Here is a 15,913-nt window from a genome sequence, read left to right as displayed (position 1 = left end):
GGAGATCCAACCTGATCTTCCTCCCCTTTTTGCTCACAGTATCTACACAGACAGTCTTCCAAAGAACTTGGACAGTTAAATTATTTCAGTCATTTAATGGCTCTCTCCTCCTGAATAGTACAATTCAGCAGACTCAAAGGCCTGTGATTGCATATAGTAATTGCTCTTGTCCCATCCCTGCTGGTGATGGATGGACATCATGGTGAAGAAGTCCGTGTTCACCATACCTACAGGTTCATTTGACCTAAAATTCTGCAGTAAAGTGGGTGACACATTCCTGACGGAAGCCCTGATGTGCAGCTGATCGATGATCTGAACTGCGATGGTCTTCCTTAGATATCCTTCCACCTGTTGCTCCTTCTCTTCCTCTTCATCAGACCGTCCATGGTGTCAGCTGAGATTGTCATTGTCTTTGAGAAGGAACATGGCTGGCTCTTATGGGTCCTGGTCTCTGGCCAGGCTGAAGCTGAGGAAACATAACCACTTTGTAAAAACTAACTTGTGTGCTAACGATAATCATCCTTTCAAGATCTTCTGTGCCTACTGGCCTTACGATTTCTCAGATATCTAACACATTACATGTTCCTACTGAGGCCCAGGCCTTTTCCTCCCATCCTTGCTTCCTTCCCGCCTAACCCCAGTTTGCACACGGGTACAGGAAGGACTTTCATATGGCTTTACTGTTCGCAGCGTGGTAAATGAATGTCAACATGCTCGGACTCTGCACCAGCTTTCAAAAGACAGACGAAAGAGGCCTTTCACAGGCATGCCGTGACGCCGGGAACGTGGCTGTTATGCCTACCTGATCTGCTCTGCCTTTCGACTCTGCTGTGCCGACAGATTCCCGAGGGACTTCGATTCTGCAGCTCAAGAATGGGAGCAGCAGAATCTTCAGCAACAGATAGAGGGGAGAGCTGCCTAGTCATGCCTCTGTGTCTGCTGGGGCAGTTGCCTCCTGGCTTGCATTGGATGACAGATGATCGTGAGGCACCTGAGAAGAAAGAGTTTGCATCAGTTTGGCTGTAAACTCTCTGGAGGAAAGCGGGGCTTTCAAACATTCTGTCAGTGAAATGCATACAAACTATTCAGCGGGAGAAAGGAAGCACACTGCAAAAATCAAGGTTTCAGCTCTGGTCAGAATAAAGAAAATAAGTAAGTAAATAATCCCCCCTTATAGAAAAAAAGGTGCTGTATGAAAACCAGACTTTTCCCTGAAGAAACGAGAGCCCTGTGCTGTCATATATTCTTAGCCCCACAGCTCCATCCATAGGGTCTGAACAGGCAAAGGAATTTGTACTCACGTGGGCCCCTTCCTGAGCACTGACATTGCATCAGGCAAAAGGAGAGGTCACCATTCTCCCTTTGGTGGAAAGGAGGGCTGAGGAACCCCTGGGGTCGGTGGTGACAGCCTCTCCAGAGGAGAGCTTCCCCCTTCCATCCTCCAGAATGATCCTTGAGACTCTTGTATGGAATGAAGCCATGGTCATTGACAGGTCTTTTGGATGAAGACTTCTGCTACCATTGGAGACGCCATTTTTAAGCCTTTACATGCACTAAGTCAGAATCTCCACGTCTTCAGAGAAGTTGCTTTTCCTTCTTCTGCTAGGTGCAGACAACACCAAGATGCTGCATTTCACACAGAGGCTGTATAGAGGCACAAGGCAGAAGACAAGACCCAGGTCCCAGAAATACCAGTGGTACCAGATGAAAAGTTTGCCAGTGAGGACACATCTTATGAGTAAGAGCTTGAAGGACTGGATTAAGAACCAGCAAACAACAGAAAAGAGTGCAGTGCTGGAATCTGGCAGAGTGAGCCTGGTGATCTTGCATGTACTCCCAAATTTATTGAAGGCGTCTGTATAAAAGGTCAATACACGAGCAGCACAAGAGAGTCCTCTTCTCAGAAAGTCAAGATGATGGGCCATTTTGGTAGGTTAAAATGTGTGTTCATGGTCAGTTGAGATCACCCATCGCTCGTTTTGCAGTTGCTACTTAAACTGGTGACCATCTTACCTAAACTTACAGAAGACACATATACCCAGAGCAGCCACTGACCTTGCCATGACTTGGAAGGATTTAATTTGACAATCACACCTATTCCACTTTGTAGAGAATACAAAAAGAGACACAAAACCCATGTGTAAGGTGCCAAATGTGCAACAAATACGGCAGACATCTCAGAGGGCAACATTCGTTGTTGCAACATGAGCCATTCAAGCATACTAGGTGTAAATAACCCCATGTCAAACATCATAGAAGTATACTCTAAAGCAAGAACTGTATTCAAGATTCAAGAGACTGCATGAATCGAGTCAACATTCTTTTGCCAGAGGAAGTTCAGAAGATTCATGTAACCTTCAATGAACTTAAAGCTATGTTTGATTTACCAGGTCTAAGTACAAAGATTGCAAAGGAAGACGTGTAGAAAATGGTATTATATAGAAAAAACCCCTCTCAGCCCCCAAGGTCAGTTTTTACCCACCAAATAGACAAGCAACTGAACCAGCAGCCAACCCTCTAGAGATGATCTTTCTCAAAGATGCTCTTCCCTTTCTCCTCTGTCCAGTGTGAGGGAACTCTGACACAAGGAGGATGCCCAAGTCCAGGTCCCACCTTGCCACATAGTTCTACAAATTCAATCAGTGCAGTATACAAGTCACAGTCTATGACCATAGAGTCACAAAAGTTGATTTTGAAGGATTAAGATCTACAAGATGCCTAAGCACTGTATCATATCTCTTCATTTTTTGATGAGCATTACTCCCTACAGAGCTTTTTAGAGCCTATTGGGTATTTCAGACCTTTAAAAAGCCATTCACCTTCATGTATTTTCTTTTTAATGGAGAAATCATGACCTAACAGCCAGACAACTCCCCCCATGACTTTGTTCTACTTGTTTCATAACTCCAAGCCTTACTCCTCCCACTTGTAACAAACAAGGATAACATTACCTACTTTGTAAACATCTTGCAAGTCACTCTGAGGTTGAAAAGTATATTAGAAATGGTAGCCCTGGGCCATTCAACCCACCAGAAACAGCGTAATGCCTTTATTTGACAGCTGAAAGTTAGTTCCAGCCTCAGTGCTTTTGGGGCTAGATATTCAAAAAGGCACTTACGAATTTTCAGGTCCCCAGCTTAAAGAAGTTTTATTTTCAGAAAGCGTTTGCCGACTGCCTGTCCTCAGAGAATCAGCCACCAAGGTGCCTTGACCCAAATCGCTGCTCACTTTGATATGCATCATTTAAAGAGATTTCATTAAGTTGAAAAGACACATGCTACATCTCAATTCAGATATAAGTTAGAACAAAATCAAGATTCACATTACACTCAGCAGAAGTCTAGCAGATCATCCACAACCGAAATTTCAAGGAAACCTATTTTTCCTCACATGCAAAAAGAGCTCCGAGTTATTTATAACTGGTACAACAAAGCAGCATCAATCTTTCCCTGTACATTGAGAAACTCAGCAGTTGAGACCAACACTGCAATTCAAGAGATTGCATTTAATCAAAAGTCACTGCTTGATTTACTGAATTCTTCTTCCCTCATGCTTGAAAGCAGTCAGATAGCATGGCAATTTATCAGTATTTCATTGTTACAGCTAGAAAGCCCGGGCCATCTAATGCTCCTGAATCTGAACGTATTTTAAGGATATAGTTTGACAGGGAAGGTGAATAGATGTATGCTGGGCTAACTTATCCAAACCTGGTATCAGCAGCAAGGACAACAAATCACCATATACACAGCAATGGAACTTCACACGTGTGCAAAGTTACCCCACGTGAGAGGAAGGGAAGGCAGAAGTCACGTACCTCCAGTTCTTCGTCTCACGCAGCAGTTATCAGCTATCAAGCCGGGATCCACTAAGAGCCTCCAAATTTAGAGGGATCAAGAGCAGCATTTTCCATTGAACTTCCATATAGAATCATAGAATCATAGAATGTTTTGGGTTGGAAGGGACCCCTAGAGGTCATCTAGTCCAAGCCCCCTGCAGGAGCAGGGACACCGCTAACCAGATCAGGTTGCTCAGAGCCCCATCCAACCTGGTCTTGAATGTTTCCAGGGATGGGGCCTCCACCACCTCTCTGGGAAACCCGTTCCAGTGTTTCACCACCCTCATTGTAAAGAACTTCTTCCTTAGATCTAGTCTAAACCTACCCTGGTTTAGTTTAAAACCATTACCCCTTGTCTTGTCACCCGCTCCAACACTTCCATGTCCTTCTTGTGCTGAGGGCTCCAGAGCTGGACGCAGTACTCCAGGTGCGGCCTCACCAGAGCAGAGCAGAGGGGCAGAATCACCTCCCTCGACCTGCTGGCCACGCTTCTTTTGATGCAGCCCAGAGTACGGTTGGCCTTCTGGGCTGCATCATACCTTCATAAATCCCACACACTTATGGAGATCTCATGGTCTTAGGTAGTGAGACCATGTCCTCTCTAGAGGGGACAACAGCATGGTGCTGCCACGACTTGCCACGTGCAAATGGAGAAGCAACTATGCACTAAAAATAATACACCATAATATATCTCCTCCACAGAAACGGAGGAGTGACACTGCCTGGGTCAGATTCATTTGACTTATTTTAGACGTCAACCTTAGGATGACAAAAATAGTGCCCTGGGACTATCTGCATCTCCCCATGACTATACAGGGAATGATAGAATCATAGAATGGTTTGGGTTGGAAGGCACCTTTAGAGGGCATCTAGTCCAACCCCCCTGCAGTGAGCAGGGACATACTCAAATAAACCAGGTTGCTCAGGGCCCCATCCAACCTGACCCTGGGCAACCGTCCTGAGCAGAGATACTTACACTGGGTGGGACTTTTTACCTGACTACTTTACCAAACCTTCTTTTAACCTGACCCCTCGATGTAAGAGGTTGCAAGAGGTATCTGTAACTCACTGGGTACAGAAGCCTCGTCCGCTTTCCGTAGACTGACACAGTCAATGCTGAGCATGAACACAGTTCGTGGCGTTAGAGGAGATGAATGACAGGCTGAGAACAAATCTACATTTTGGGCATCATTTGATATTTTAAGGAAATGCTACTGGAAGAGATTGGGAAAAAACCTAACAAATAGGAAAAATCTGGCTGCTAGAAGTGTTCCTTCATTACTCAGAGGTTATAATCAAGTGTCAAAGCAACACTCAGCCCATGGGATTGGCAAAGGAGGGGAGGAAGAACTGGGAAGGACCACATATGATTCTATCAAGCATGTCTTAATGAGTCAAATCCATCTGGATGACTTCTCATTATTGGATAAACACAAATCCCTGCTCTTTCCCATTTTTTAAGATTACTTTTAGTTTATTATTGTGTTTCAACAAATCTTTTTCCTTTCCCTGCAAATGCAGATGCTTTACAGAAAAAGAAGTAAAGCCAGTTCTCTGCACATGGAGACCAAAGGGAAACCAGCAAGGGGAACCTGTGGCTTTCCACGTGCTTCTAACAAAGTCTGGCCTTGTCTTGCATTAATTATTATACACTTATTCCAGTGTACTTCCATTTAGCAAGGTAATTATGCTTGTGACTAACCTAAACCACATGATTAACATCACTGAAGTCCATGCCTTTTCACATTCTTGAACACCATTCCAAGTCCCAGCTGCAGAAGGAGGTGAACACCATGCACTGCTGCTGCTGTGTCCATTCAGTCCAGGAACCGGCAGCACATGTCTTGTCCTGACAACCATTTTCACCATCCATCTGCAAACTATGTGCAGGTCCCTTGACCCTTGACCCTCTGAAAGATGCAACACATGACTTCTGGCTTTTTGTTCACATGCAGATTTCCATACGCAGCTCACACAGTGAGAAAATATCTCCTCAGCTTGGCTAGAAAAATCACTGTTATTTTGCAGGTGGCATGGAAAGAAGGGATTCTGCTTTGAGGTTCGAAATCAATTGTTTTCAGATTATCTTCATGGATATGGCATATTTAGCATGCAACAGCAGTGCCTGGAATACAAAAAAGCCCCATGCCATTTCATTTGGGACAACTTTTCTGGTCTCAAAAGTTGTTACTAAAAATGGATCGAATGAACTGCCAGTAAAATAATCAATGCAACATAAAAATGCAGCCCTAGAAGTAATTTTTATGGCCAGGTCATCACAGAATTTATTTTTTCTTTTTCTTTTCTTTTTTAACCTATTGGTCTGACGGAAATATAGAATCTCTCAGACAGGTAACTGAATTCCCTTCCGAAAGCCATCTGTGCATTCACGACACTGGATTGCCGACACAAAGTGTTGGCTTATTTAGAGACAGCAACACCTGGCTTGCTGGTATGCGCCAAAATACATACTCTTTTTTTGATTACAGAACTAAATTGATGGTTAAAGAGGTGATGTAAATGAGCTGGACATTTTCTTTGGATTATGTTCCCAAAGCCCTGTAGAGCAGTGGTCACCTGTGGCTACCACTGTGGTCAGGAGAGAGACCGGCTTTTCCAAAATGTCAGTCAAGGCATCTACAATCTACCTTTTATTTATTCGGTATTAAAATACGCTTATTTTCCTGTGTCCTCAAAATCTCAGTTCCTAATATGTCATTGTTTTTGCACTGACAAAATGATGTCTTCATACCACTGCCGCAGAAACAATTGCTGGGTTTTGACAGATGGATGGAGGTAGAAGCCAGTATGGTGTTATGTGGAAAGTACGTCAGTTGAATGTTCCTGCTAAATTGGGCACCAGTGAAAGAATTGACATTTCTTTTACACCGCAACGTTACCTGCTAGAGCGAGCATCCGCGGCGATGACGGCCTCGCTCACACATCACAAGCCTATTGTTTCCAGCAGCTTGTACACACACTCGTGTTGGTAACAGCCAGCTTGTGATAGTGAGGGCTGGAGACTTTTGCACTGAAATTCTGGTCTTAATGCTGCACAGTAAGGAGAAGACGATGTGAATTTTGTGGCCAGGGAAATATCAGATGCGCATGGACCTACAGGAAAGGGGACTGAGTTGCGCTGCGATTGGTAGAGGCAAAGAGATCTTATTCTGTACGTTTTACCACAGTGAAACCTCATTAGGTTGGATTAGCCATGGCTTTAATTGGATTGTTTGCTGCTGATAGCACACAACTGGGGGCAGGGCTGTCCAACACCATCAATCCAATGGAAAGTTAGGTCCATACCTTATTTTATTTCAGCCAAAGGGACTGCCTGTAAAATCAAACCCACCATTACACTGGTGTAAACTCACAGCAACTCAGTACAATCAGCCAAGCTGTCTGAGCACACACCGACATACCTGAAAACAACAGCTGGCCTGTGAATTTAAAATCTGAAGGGCAAACTCTCCCCAACTTTTAATGAGTTCAGAACCAGCAGCTTGATTCAGGACGTGAAGCCGTAATTACATTTACTAAAACCAAGCAAACAAGCAATAGGGAGGGTGTCTTTGCAGACAGCGTGCTACACAGGTTTGAGGAATAAGCATCGCTTGTTCAGTGAAGAACAATCATTTCACCACATCTTAGACATTTGGAGACAATGTTCTCCATTTAAACACATCCTTTCAAGACACTGCAATGGTCTCTGTATATTAGAATTATGCACGTATGTCTGTTCAGGGTAATGCCTTGTTCATTTACTATTTGCTTGTTCTGGAAGATTTTATGTCTGAAGAGGATGAGAAGGTTACATCAATTTTTTTTTTGTCCTGGGGGAAAAAAAGATTTTCAGATTTTAATGAAAAACAAATGACTCAGTGATGTTGTACAGCATTTCTCTTGTACTATGATTAACTATTGTCAAGAGCAGAAAGCAAAAAAGAAGATATTTTTGTTGTAGTTTAACAGTGACATCCATCAGCAATTTCTGCCAATTATCCCTTCAGTGTCTGTACACAACCATTCACTTCAAATCAGCAGACAGCAACTTCACTTACAATTAGAAATTTCAACAACTTCCACGTGCCCTCCTATCCTTGCAATAAAGTGAACAACGAGGCAGCAGAGGGAGTAAATAACTTAAATTTCACATCCTAAAGCTAACTCAGTGCCTGATCAAGGGATGTGTCACTCTACACCCTTGCGCCTAATTACCCTTCCAGATGAGCAGTTCCAGCCTAATTCTAGGGAATCCAGGTTAGACAGTCAAAAAAATGTCCCCTGCACACACCAGTCATGTCTTGTGCTTAGGTACGAAACCTCACCCACATGGCTTCCCATCTCCCACTCCTCTGACCACCGCCAATGCACTGCGCTCCAGATCGGCACAGACGCTGTGACAGCAGTGCCGCCGACTCTCCCTGTTACACCATCCAGCATCTGGGGAATGACCACCCTCGCATCCCACATCACACGGGCAGAAGGGAAGCTCTGTGATCATGAAGTGCTTGAAAAATGGTCTCACAGCAGAGACAAATTACGGAGATACCTGTCAGGGATGCTCAAGGTGTATGTGACTCTGCCATAGAGGAGGGATGACACAGATAACTTCCCGAAGTCATAGAATCATAGAATGTTTTGGGTTGGAAGGGACCCCCTAGAGGTCATCTAGTCACCTTCCAGCCCTGCATCTCCTTGGCTTTATGATGGCAACGGTGTTGGGACCTAGTCCCAAGGTGCTAACTTGTCCTGATTTAAGATCTAGACTGCTGAACAATAAGGCCGTGGACCTTGATTCGACTTACAACTAAGATCTGGAAAAGAAGCACAAAAATCGAAACCAATACATAAACAGCAAACAAACCTGACAATAACTGGATAGACTGAGGATGCACCATTAAATCGAAAAGAAAAGATGTGCCCAGCTCTGCCAACTGCAACCCCCAAAGTCAGTTGTGAGCAAAAGAAATATAAAGAGAAGGAATTGAGTGCATCTGCACCTCACACTATGAGATCTGGCAACTTACAGAATTCAGAATTAAACTAATTTTGGTTTAGGCAGGCCCATCTGCGCATGGGATTCCACTTGGTCCTGGCACCTGCAGTGTATATTTGCTCCCAGCTTCTTTGGTTGCCACACAGAAGATGGTTTTGGACTGCACGGCCAATATGGAAGCTACATCATGCTACTGTCCCAGTGCCTGACATGTTCTGCTAGATGAAATCAGTGATGTGTTCATATAAACTTCAAGGTCTGTGAAGGACCCCAGCCAGACGAGGTGTAGCACTTGTACACACTGGCTGCGCTTGGAGCAGCAAGATGGTGAGATCTGTACACAAAGTACATGCAAATGCACCATGTTACTGTTAGAAGTAGCAGTAGTAATAATACTGAGATTTAACACACATATATTGAAGAGTCAAGGAGCTTCCACTTATGCTCAATACAACCAGGTCATATGGGTAGATATATATATAGATTTATGATTACTCACCTTTTGGAGATAAGGGAAGTGGGAAATAGTTGCTAAATAAGTTGCACAAAAGCTTTAAATCTACTCATGCAATGGCTGATTTTCATCTCCCCAAATCCCCACAGATGGCTGCTGATCACTGAGATGGGGGTTCCCAGATTAATCGCTGTATGTTTGATGCCTTGGCTTCTGCATGAAAACCTGATAAACACTCGCAGGTCTGTAAAGCCATCTTTCTGCACATCAGCTACATGTTCTTCTTATGAAGAACCTGCTCTACGATGGATGCTTTCTGAGCAAACCAGGGAATATGATGTGCATGGTCTGCATCCAATGTTGTGTCCTAAACCCTCCGACTAGGGACTGCAGCACAAAATGAATCCAAGCTGCAACATCCGTAATGTTCAACAGCTGCAACCATTAAAAAAACGAAAAAACCCACAAACCAAACCAAAAAAACCTTTGCAGAAAGCATATAAAGGCGTTGTTGGCTGTAAGCAACCTGCAGACTGCCTTTTTGGGAGCCCTGATGCATGAGCGCAATGGTCTACCTCCGGTGGCCTTCTCAACTTGTTTCTTACTGAAGTAAATGGCTCCTCTTTGTATTGCTCTAGATTGAGACCCCCTCCTCAAAACACATGAAGACTATTATTAAAAAACCCGAATCTCTGTTCAAATCTTCGTTCCACTTGTTCATCTACATTTTACTGAAAGTATAGTTAAAAGCATGGAAATATTTTTTCCCTGGTTTTTTTTCCCTCCTTACTCACTTTAAGTCAAGAAGACCTTTTTCCCCATTTTCATTCCAGCTTAACTCAAATTTATCACTGCCTCTGTTTAAACACTGACAAGGAATTCCATTGATTTGACACCAAAAATAATACACCAGCACCAGTGTGGGGGTGTCAGAACACGTCTTGGGAAAAAAGTTTACTTGAGAACATCTGTATGGAACTGGCAGCTGGAATATGTGTTTTGAAACATTCTGGCTACATATATTTTGAAGTTACTGGGTGTGACATCGCATATTTAGAGTTTGAAGGAAGGTAGAAGAAAGTGCTGCAAACGAAGAATGATTTTTATGTGTTGAAATCAAAACTTTTACAACTTCTAAACAAAACAATCTACAATGAGCTACAAAAAAAAAAAGATTTAAAACATCCATTTGGAGTGGAACATTTTGGACTGAATTCTGCTGTCGGAAAACATTGCTGCCAACTCCATTTGGCTTAAAAAACAAACGTTGTGTCAAAATCTGATACTTTGCTGTGACAACTCTGGAGTTAGGAAACACTGACCTCCAGTAAGGGTATGAATATTTCCCCCTTCAGCACAGAACTGTCCCCATGCAAAGAGCCTCTGCTTATTGCTCCTTCCTTACCCATCTGGACACCGTATTCAGAAAGAAGCCTGGGAAGGGCAGGGCCAGGCACCCAAATACACTCCCTCCACTACCTATGCCACTCACAAAGAAGTCGTGTGAAAGTTTGTAAGAACCCTCGCACCACGAATGTCTCAGAGGGCAACTTGCTGTCTAAGTGTTGCTGGGGAAAGCCAAGCCAAGGTGCCCTGGTGCCTCAGAGGAAGAAGAGGGCAGCAGAGAGGCACCCAGAAGTACATTGCACCCCGGTGTCCAGCCAAGCTAAGCCCATGCCAGCAAACAACTCCAGTTCATGGGGGCTGATCCAATCCCTGATGCACTTCCTGGGATGACTAACTGATTTTAGTGAGGTTTGGCTCAGCCTCCAAGGAGGACAACGGGGGTACTTCCACACCAGACTGCTCTGTGAGGAGGAGGGAGCTGGACCATCAGATGTTGACAGGCTGAGGGAGTTGGGCTTGTTCAGCCTGGAGAAGAGAAGGCTGCGGGGAGACCTGATTATGGCCTTTCAATACCTAAAGGGGGCCTATAGGAAAGATGGGGAAGATCTTTTTAGTAGGGCCAGCTGTAACAGGACAAGGGGTAACGGTTTTAAACTAAACCAGGGTAGGTTTAGCCTAGATATAAGGAAGAAATTCTTTACAATGAGGGTGGTGAAACACTGGAACAGGTTGCCCCGAGAGGGGGTGGAGGCCCAATCCCTAGAAACATTCAAGGCCAGGTTGGACGGGGCTCTGAGCAACCTGATCTGGTTAGCGGTGTCCCTGCTCCTGCAGGGGGGTTGGACTAGATGACCTCTAGGGGTCCCTTCCAACCCAAAACATTCTATGATTCTATGTTGTCCCCATCCCTGGAGGTATTTAAAAGACGGGTAGGTGTGGTGCTTAGGGACATGGTTTAGTGGTGGGATGGCAGGGTTAGGTTAATGGTTGGACTTGATGATCTTAAAGGTCTTTTCTGACCTAAACAATTCTAGGATTCTATGTTTTTATTCAGGTGAAACCGACACACACCTATCTGACAGAACAACCCCCAAGGACTTAGAAGCCTTTGTCCCCTTATTGCAGCTCTGGAGCAAGGACTTTATTTTAGGCTTTTGCTTACATAAACAGCCCCTACGACACCACCTCAATAACAACTTCTGAATGTGTCCCTCGAACACACATTTAAAGGGACATTCTCTGCTGCAACAGACCTACGTGACTTTATTTTCCCCAGATATGCGTGACCCGACACCAACTGAAGCCAACTGCAAGATTCATTGGCCTGGGATCAGACCAGCTTTTCACCACTCCAGCGCTGACTGAACAACAAATAAACACAAATCATTTCATTCAAAGCTGCACACCATCCCATTAAAGAAAATCTCTGCTACAAACTTTGTAATAAATTATACCGGATGCGCATCCAACAGTTTCACAATTTCTACACTTTACTCCAAAAGAAAAGGTTATGCATCCCTATAAAACAATCCTTTGAAAATTAACCTTGTCATTGCTAAAATTTAGTGACATTTCCAAAAAGAAACAGATTCTGAGTTAAACTCTCATTTTTACTTTCTCTGCAGTAAATCAAGAGTGGCTTCAATGAAAGCCATGAGGCTACTTTGACATGAAGTTGTTGTGAAAGGAGTTTAGACCCAGGACACTCCAGAAATCACTCATATGCATCTCATTATTAAATAATTACGATATAGCTTCTACTTTCAAGAAACACTGCAATAAATCCAGGCTGGTTCATGGGTCTCCTAAGATCCGAGCGTAAAAGCAGTCAGCACGCTGACACACAACTCAGTATCAAATTGCTGTATTTATCTCCTACACAAACTATTGCCTCTCCTGTTTGATGGGTGCCTCCAGAGAGTGATTCATTCCAGCGCCCTTAGATACCAATCTTAGGAGATGAATCACCTCTCAGAGGTGTCCAGCTCTCCTGCTGACTTGAGGAAGCTCAGACAACTTTCTTAGTACTTACCGAGGCTTACATTTAGGTGCCTCTGGATGAGCCCAAATCTGACTGCCTCAGGCTCAGTCCACGGCGGCACTGTGGGACGTGCATTAAGCACATGCTTCAATTTCCTTGTCTGACTTAGAGCCCGATTAAGCACATTTGAGGAAAGATGGGTTAAAAGAACATTTTACAGGTAAGCAGCTGGGGCAAAAGTAAGTATCACTGTACTGCTGCATTTTGTAATCCCAGGAGATACTTCCAACTCACCTCTCACCCCTGCCTTTCCATGATGGCACATTTGGGATAAATCTTCTCCAAGCAGTGTCCATACAACCCCCTGGCTCAGGCACTCACGTACATACAGTCCTCTTGTCGTAGCTGATGCTGGGCTGGGGAGTGAGGGCTGGCCAGGCTAAGATACAGACACGTTCTCAAAAGTATTTGGTGGTTGTGGGTCTGAGCGTGATGCACACCTCACCTCTTCCAGAACCACTCAGCCCACACACCAGCCCTTGTCGGCAGCCATCTCTGCTCCATTTCTTTCCACGTGAGCAGCGTATTTGACCAGTGACCTGCAAGCACCCGGGTGCCTCTTCACTGCTGAAGGAGTCTTCTTGCCTGGATTTCACTCCACCATCCAAGAGCCAGCAGTTTCTGTGGTTCTACCAGAAGATATCTATCTAGGGAAGCCACAAACCGCACAGAACTGCCTTAAAACTGCCAACATAAAGTCATTGCTCCCATTCTCCTCCCAGCACGCAGGCCCAGGGCCCAGTTTGCGTGGCATCTCTTCCACGTGCCCTCCCCATGCCTGGGAAGGAAAGGGGGGACAGGCACAGTGCTCTTGGGAAGCTGGCTGCCCTACCCCATTAGGATTCTTTGGGAATCCCTGCTAAAATCTTGGCTGATGTGTAAAACTGGCTGCACCCACTCACATTTAATGTATGGGTCCAGTATTAGTTCAGCTTGGCCAGCTTCATCCCTGGCAAGAACCTTTCCATTTTCAGCCCGTCGGATCTGACAGGTGCTGTCATGTAGTCACTTCCAGTCTGCTGCCCTTTCTTCCTACAACGACTGGATTTTCCCTCCCCGAGGAAACAGGCAATGCAGTATTTGACACTGCTGTTGCAGCCCAGCATGGGGAGAAGGTTAAGACTGGACTGAACAGAGGCACCTGACAGCAGCCAGACTGGTTAAATTGTAGGCAACCACAGCTTGCGAGTTGTCTTAGACCCTACGGGGTAGGGACAGTCTTTAATCTGCTGCGTTCACCGCTTGGCGTGACATGAGCCTGGACTGTGCTAGGAGCTCTGGGGGAATAAGGAGCAGCAAATCGCCCCATTAACCAGCGCAGCCAGCCAGCCCACCCGGCCATAACACTGCTCCTTTAAAAGTAGGTGAGCGTACGAATTGCAGTTTCACACATCCTAAAATCTGGAGCTGTGCAACAGCAATGGACCCACACAGGCAGCCAGGTCAATCAGCTCCTTCAACCGCGCCTGCAGAATTCTCAGGATCACACATACATTCCCAAGAAAAATGACACAAACTATTGCCTGCTCTATCAAAACCCAGCCCCGTTCGTAATTTAAGCCAGTCCAACCCAGGCAGACTGAAGAACTGGAAGTCACGCTCTGCTGACAAGCACCGGACCGTGACTCTTGCTTTGTTTTTGTCCTGGATGTAGTGCTGAATTTAACTCACAAAAAGGAATCACATTTTTATTGCTGGTCGGCGTAACACAGCTCAAACCAGAGACAGCACACACCTTGCAATTTTACGGCTCGAGTGTTCTTAACAACGTACCACACCTGGTGGGAAAAGAGCTCGTTCCTGGCAGAACAAGCAACTTCGGAAAGTACCACTCAGCTCTTTAAAACATCTGACACTGAATATAACAAACTTGCAACAGTGCAGTTAAAGCCTGGGATTTCTCCAGACTTTTAAAACAAAAACTTGAACCTGAACGTTAGGAATATTTTATGGAAGTTTGCCTGTCGACCTTTGATTTACGCCGCACATAGACCTGCTGTCTATTTTCAGGATGCCGAGCTTTATACCTGCATCAGAGCTCCCAGCGCAGTCATACCTCATGCTGGACCACATCATTTCCAGCTGACACAGAAGTGTAATGCGAAGTTGGTATGTGCTCTGCAAGGAATGAGGCTGCCGCGTCCGATCGAGAGCACACAACAGATTTCACAATTTCTATCTTGTGGTTTTTGTATGGAGGAATCGCTTTATAGAGCTGACAGTTCTGAAAATAAGGGGGGGAAAAGCAGTTTAAGGGAACAACTGCTATCTCAAGCTGAGGGACGGCAAGCACAAAAAGTTGGTGCCTCTATCTCTAAAGCAAAAAAGATAGATCTAGAGCACAGTATTAAAATATTACAGAAAATTGGATAACATTACACATAATTTCACATCATTTTAAAAGCCAGAACTGAAGTACAGCAACTTTATCAGTTGTTCGCATTTCAACGTTAGTTTCTTCATCAGAAATCATTCACGCAGCAGTTGTACACAAGCAATAGAAATTTAACTGTACTAACCCTAGATGATATTAAAAAGCTAAAAATGCTATCCAAGCATTAGCTACCTTAAAAATACACACGCTCACACACACACGTTCATGTTACTTTGCATGGAACAGAGCAGGAGGAGCATGCAAAGTAAATTCTTGCCTAGGGTTAGATATACAGGAAAAAAAGCATTTACCGTCTGGCACGGGCGAATTTAATTCAGAAACATTGTAAGACGGTAATGGTGCCACTCTTGCCGAATGTTTCTTCATCCTTTGAAATTGCTCTCCTCCTCACACGCTCACTTCGTCTGGAGTCTGCATCGCGTTTGGTCCCGAGTACTATAGTAAACACCGAGCTATGGCTGGTGGCTGGATGTTGTTCTGGAGATGCTGCAGCAGGCTATGAGTACTGATTTGCTGTTTCCCTGGGAAACCATTTGCAACACATTCAAACAATGCTTGACCTCTGCTAACACTTTTCTTTCATTCCATTGTTAAGTGCAGCAGATAAAACACATATTAGCTAGCGCGCTTGGTAAACTTGAAAGTGCGGCAGCCCCTTTGCATGAAAGCAAGGATTTCACATCAAATATCTGAGCTGTGTTAGCAAAGCAGACGGGAGGCTTCTTAGACAACTGCAAGGGAATTACGCAACACAATTTTCTGGTTCCTTACACTGTGACAATCTATGGTTGATTAGAGTAATTATTTTAAATAAACTTTGAATAACGTAACTCCTATAGAGC

The 15,913-nt window shown here is 44.5% G+C and overlaps 1 protein-coding gene across 1 annotated transcript in view; it reads right to left on the bottom strand.

Moving 5' to 3' along the window:
• SLC35F4 (solute carrier family 35 member F4) overlaps positions 1 to 15,437 on the bottom strand; it is a 38,786-nt gene extending 23,349 nt beyond the window's left edge. Inside the window, exons 1-2 of the mRNA XM_035897526.1 lie at positions 15,362 to 15,437; positions 803 to 991 (exon numbers count right to left, since the gene is read on the bottom strand). Of these exons, the coding sequence (XP_035753419.1) occupies positions 803 to 991; positions 15,362 to 15,437 (265 nt within the window). The remainder of the gene's footprint in view (positions 1 to 802; positions 992 to 15,361) is intronic.
• Between the last annotated feature and the right edge of the window lie 476 nt (positions 15,438 to 15,913).

The sequence above is a fragment of the Egretta garzetta genome, unplaced genomic scaffold (genome assembly GCF_000687185.1).
Source record: "Egretta garzetta isolate BGI_Z169 unplaced genomic scaffold, ASM68718v1 scaffold647, whole genome shotgun sequence".
NCBI classification, from domain to species: domain Eukaryota; kingdom Metazoa; phylum Chordata; class Aves; order Pelecaniformes; family Ardeidae; genus Egretta; species Egretta garzetta.
This window is presented reverse-complemented; position numbering and strand designations above follow the sequence as displayed.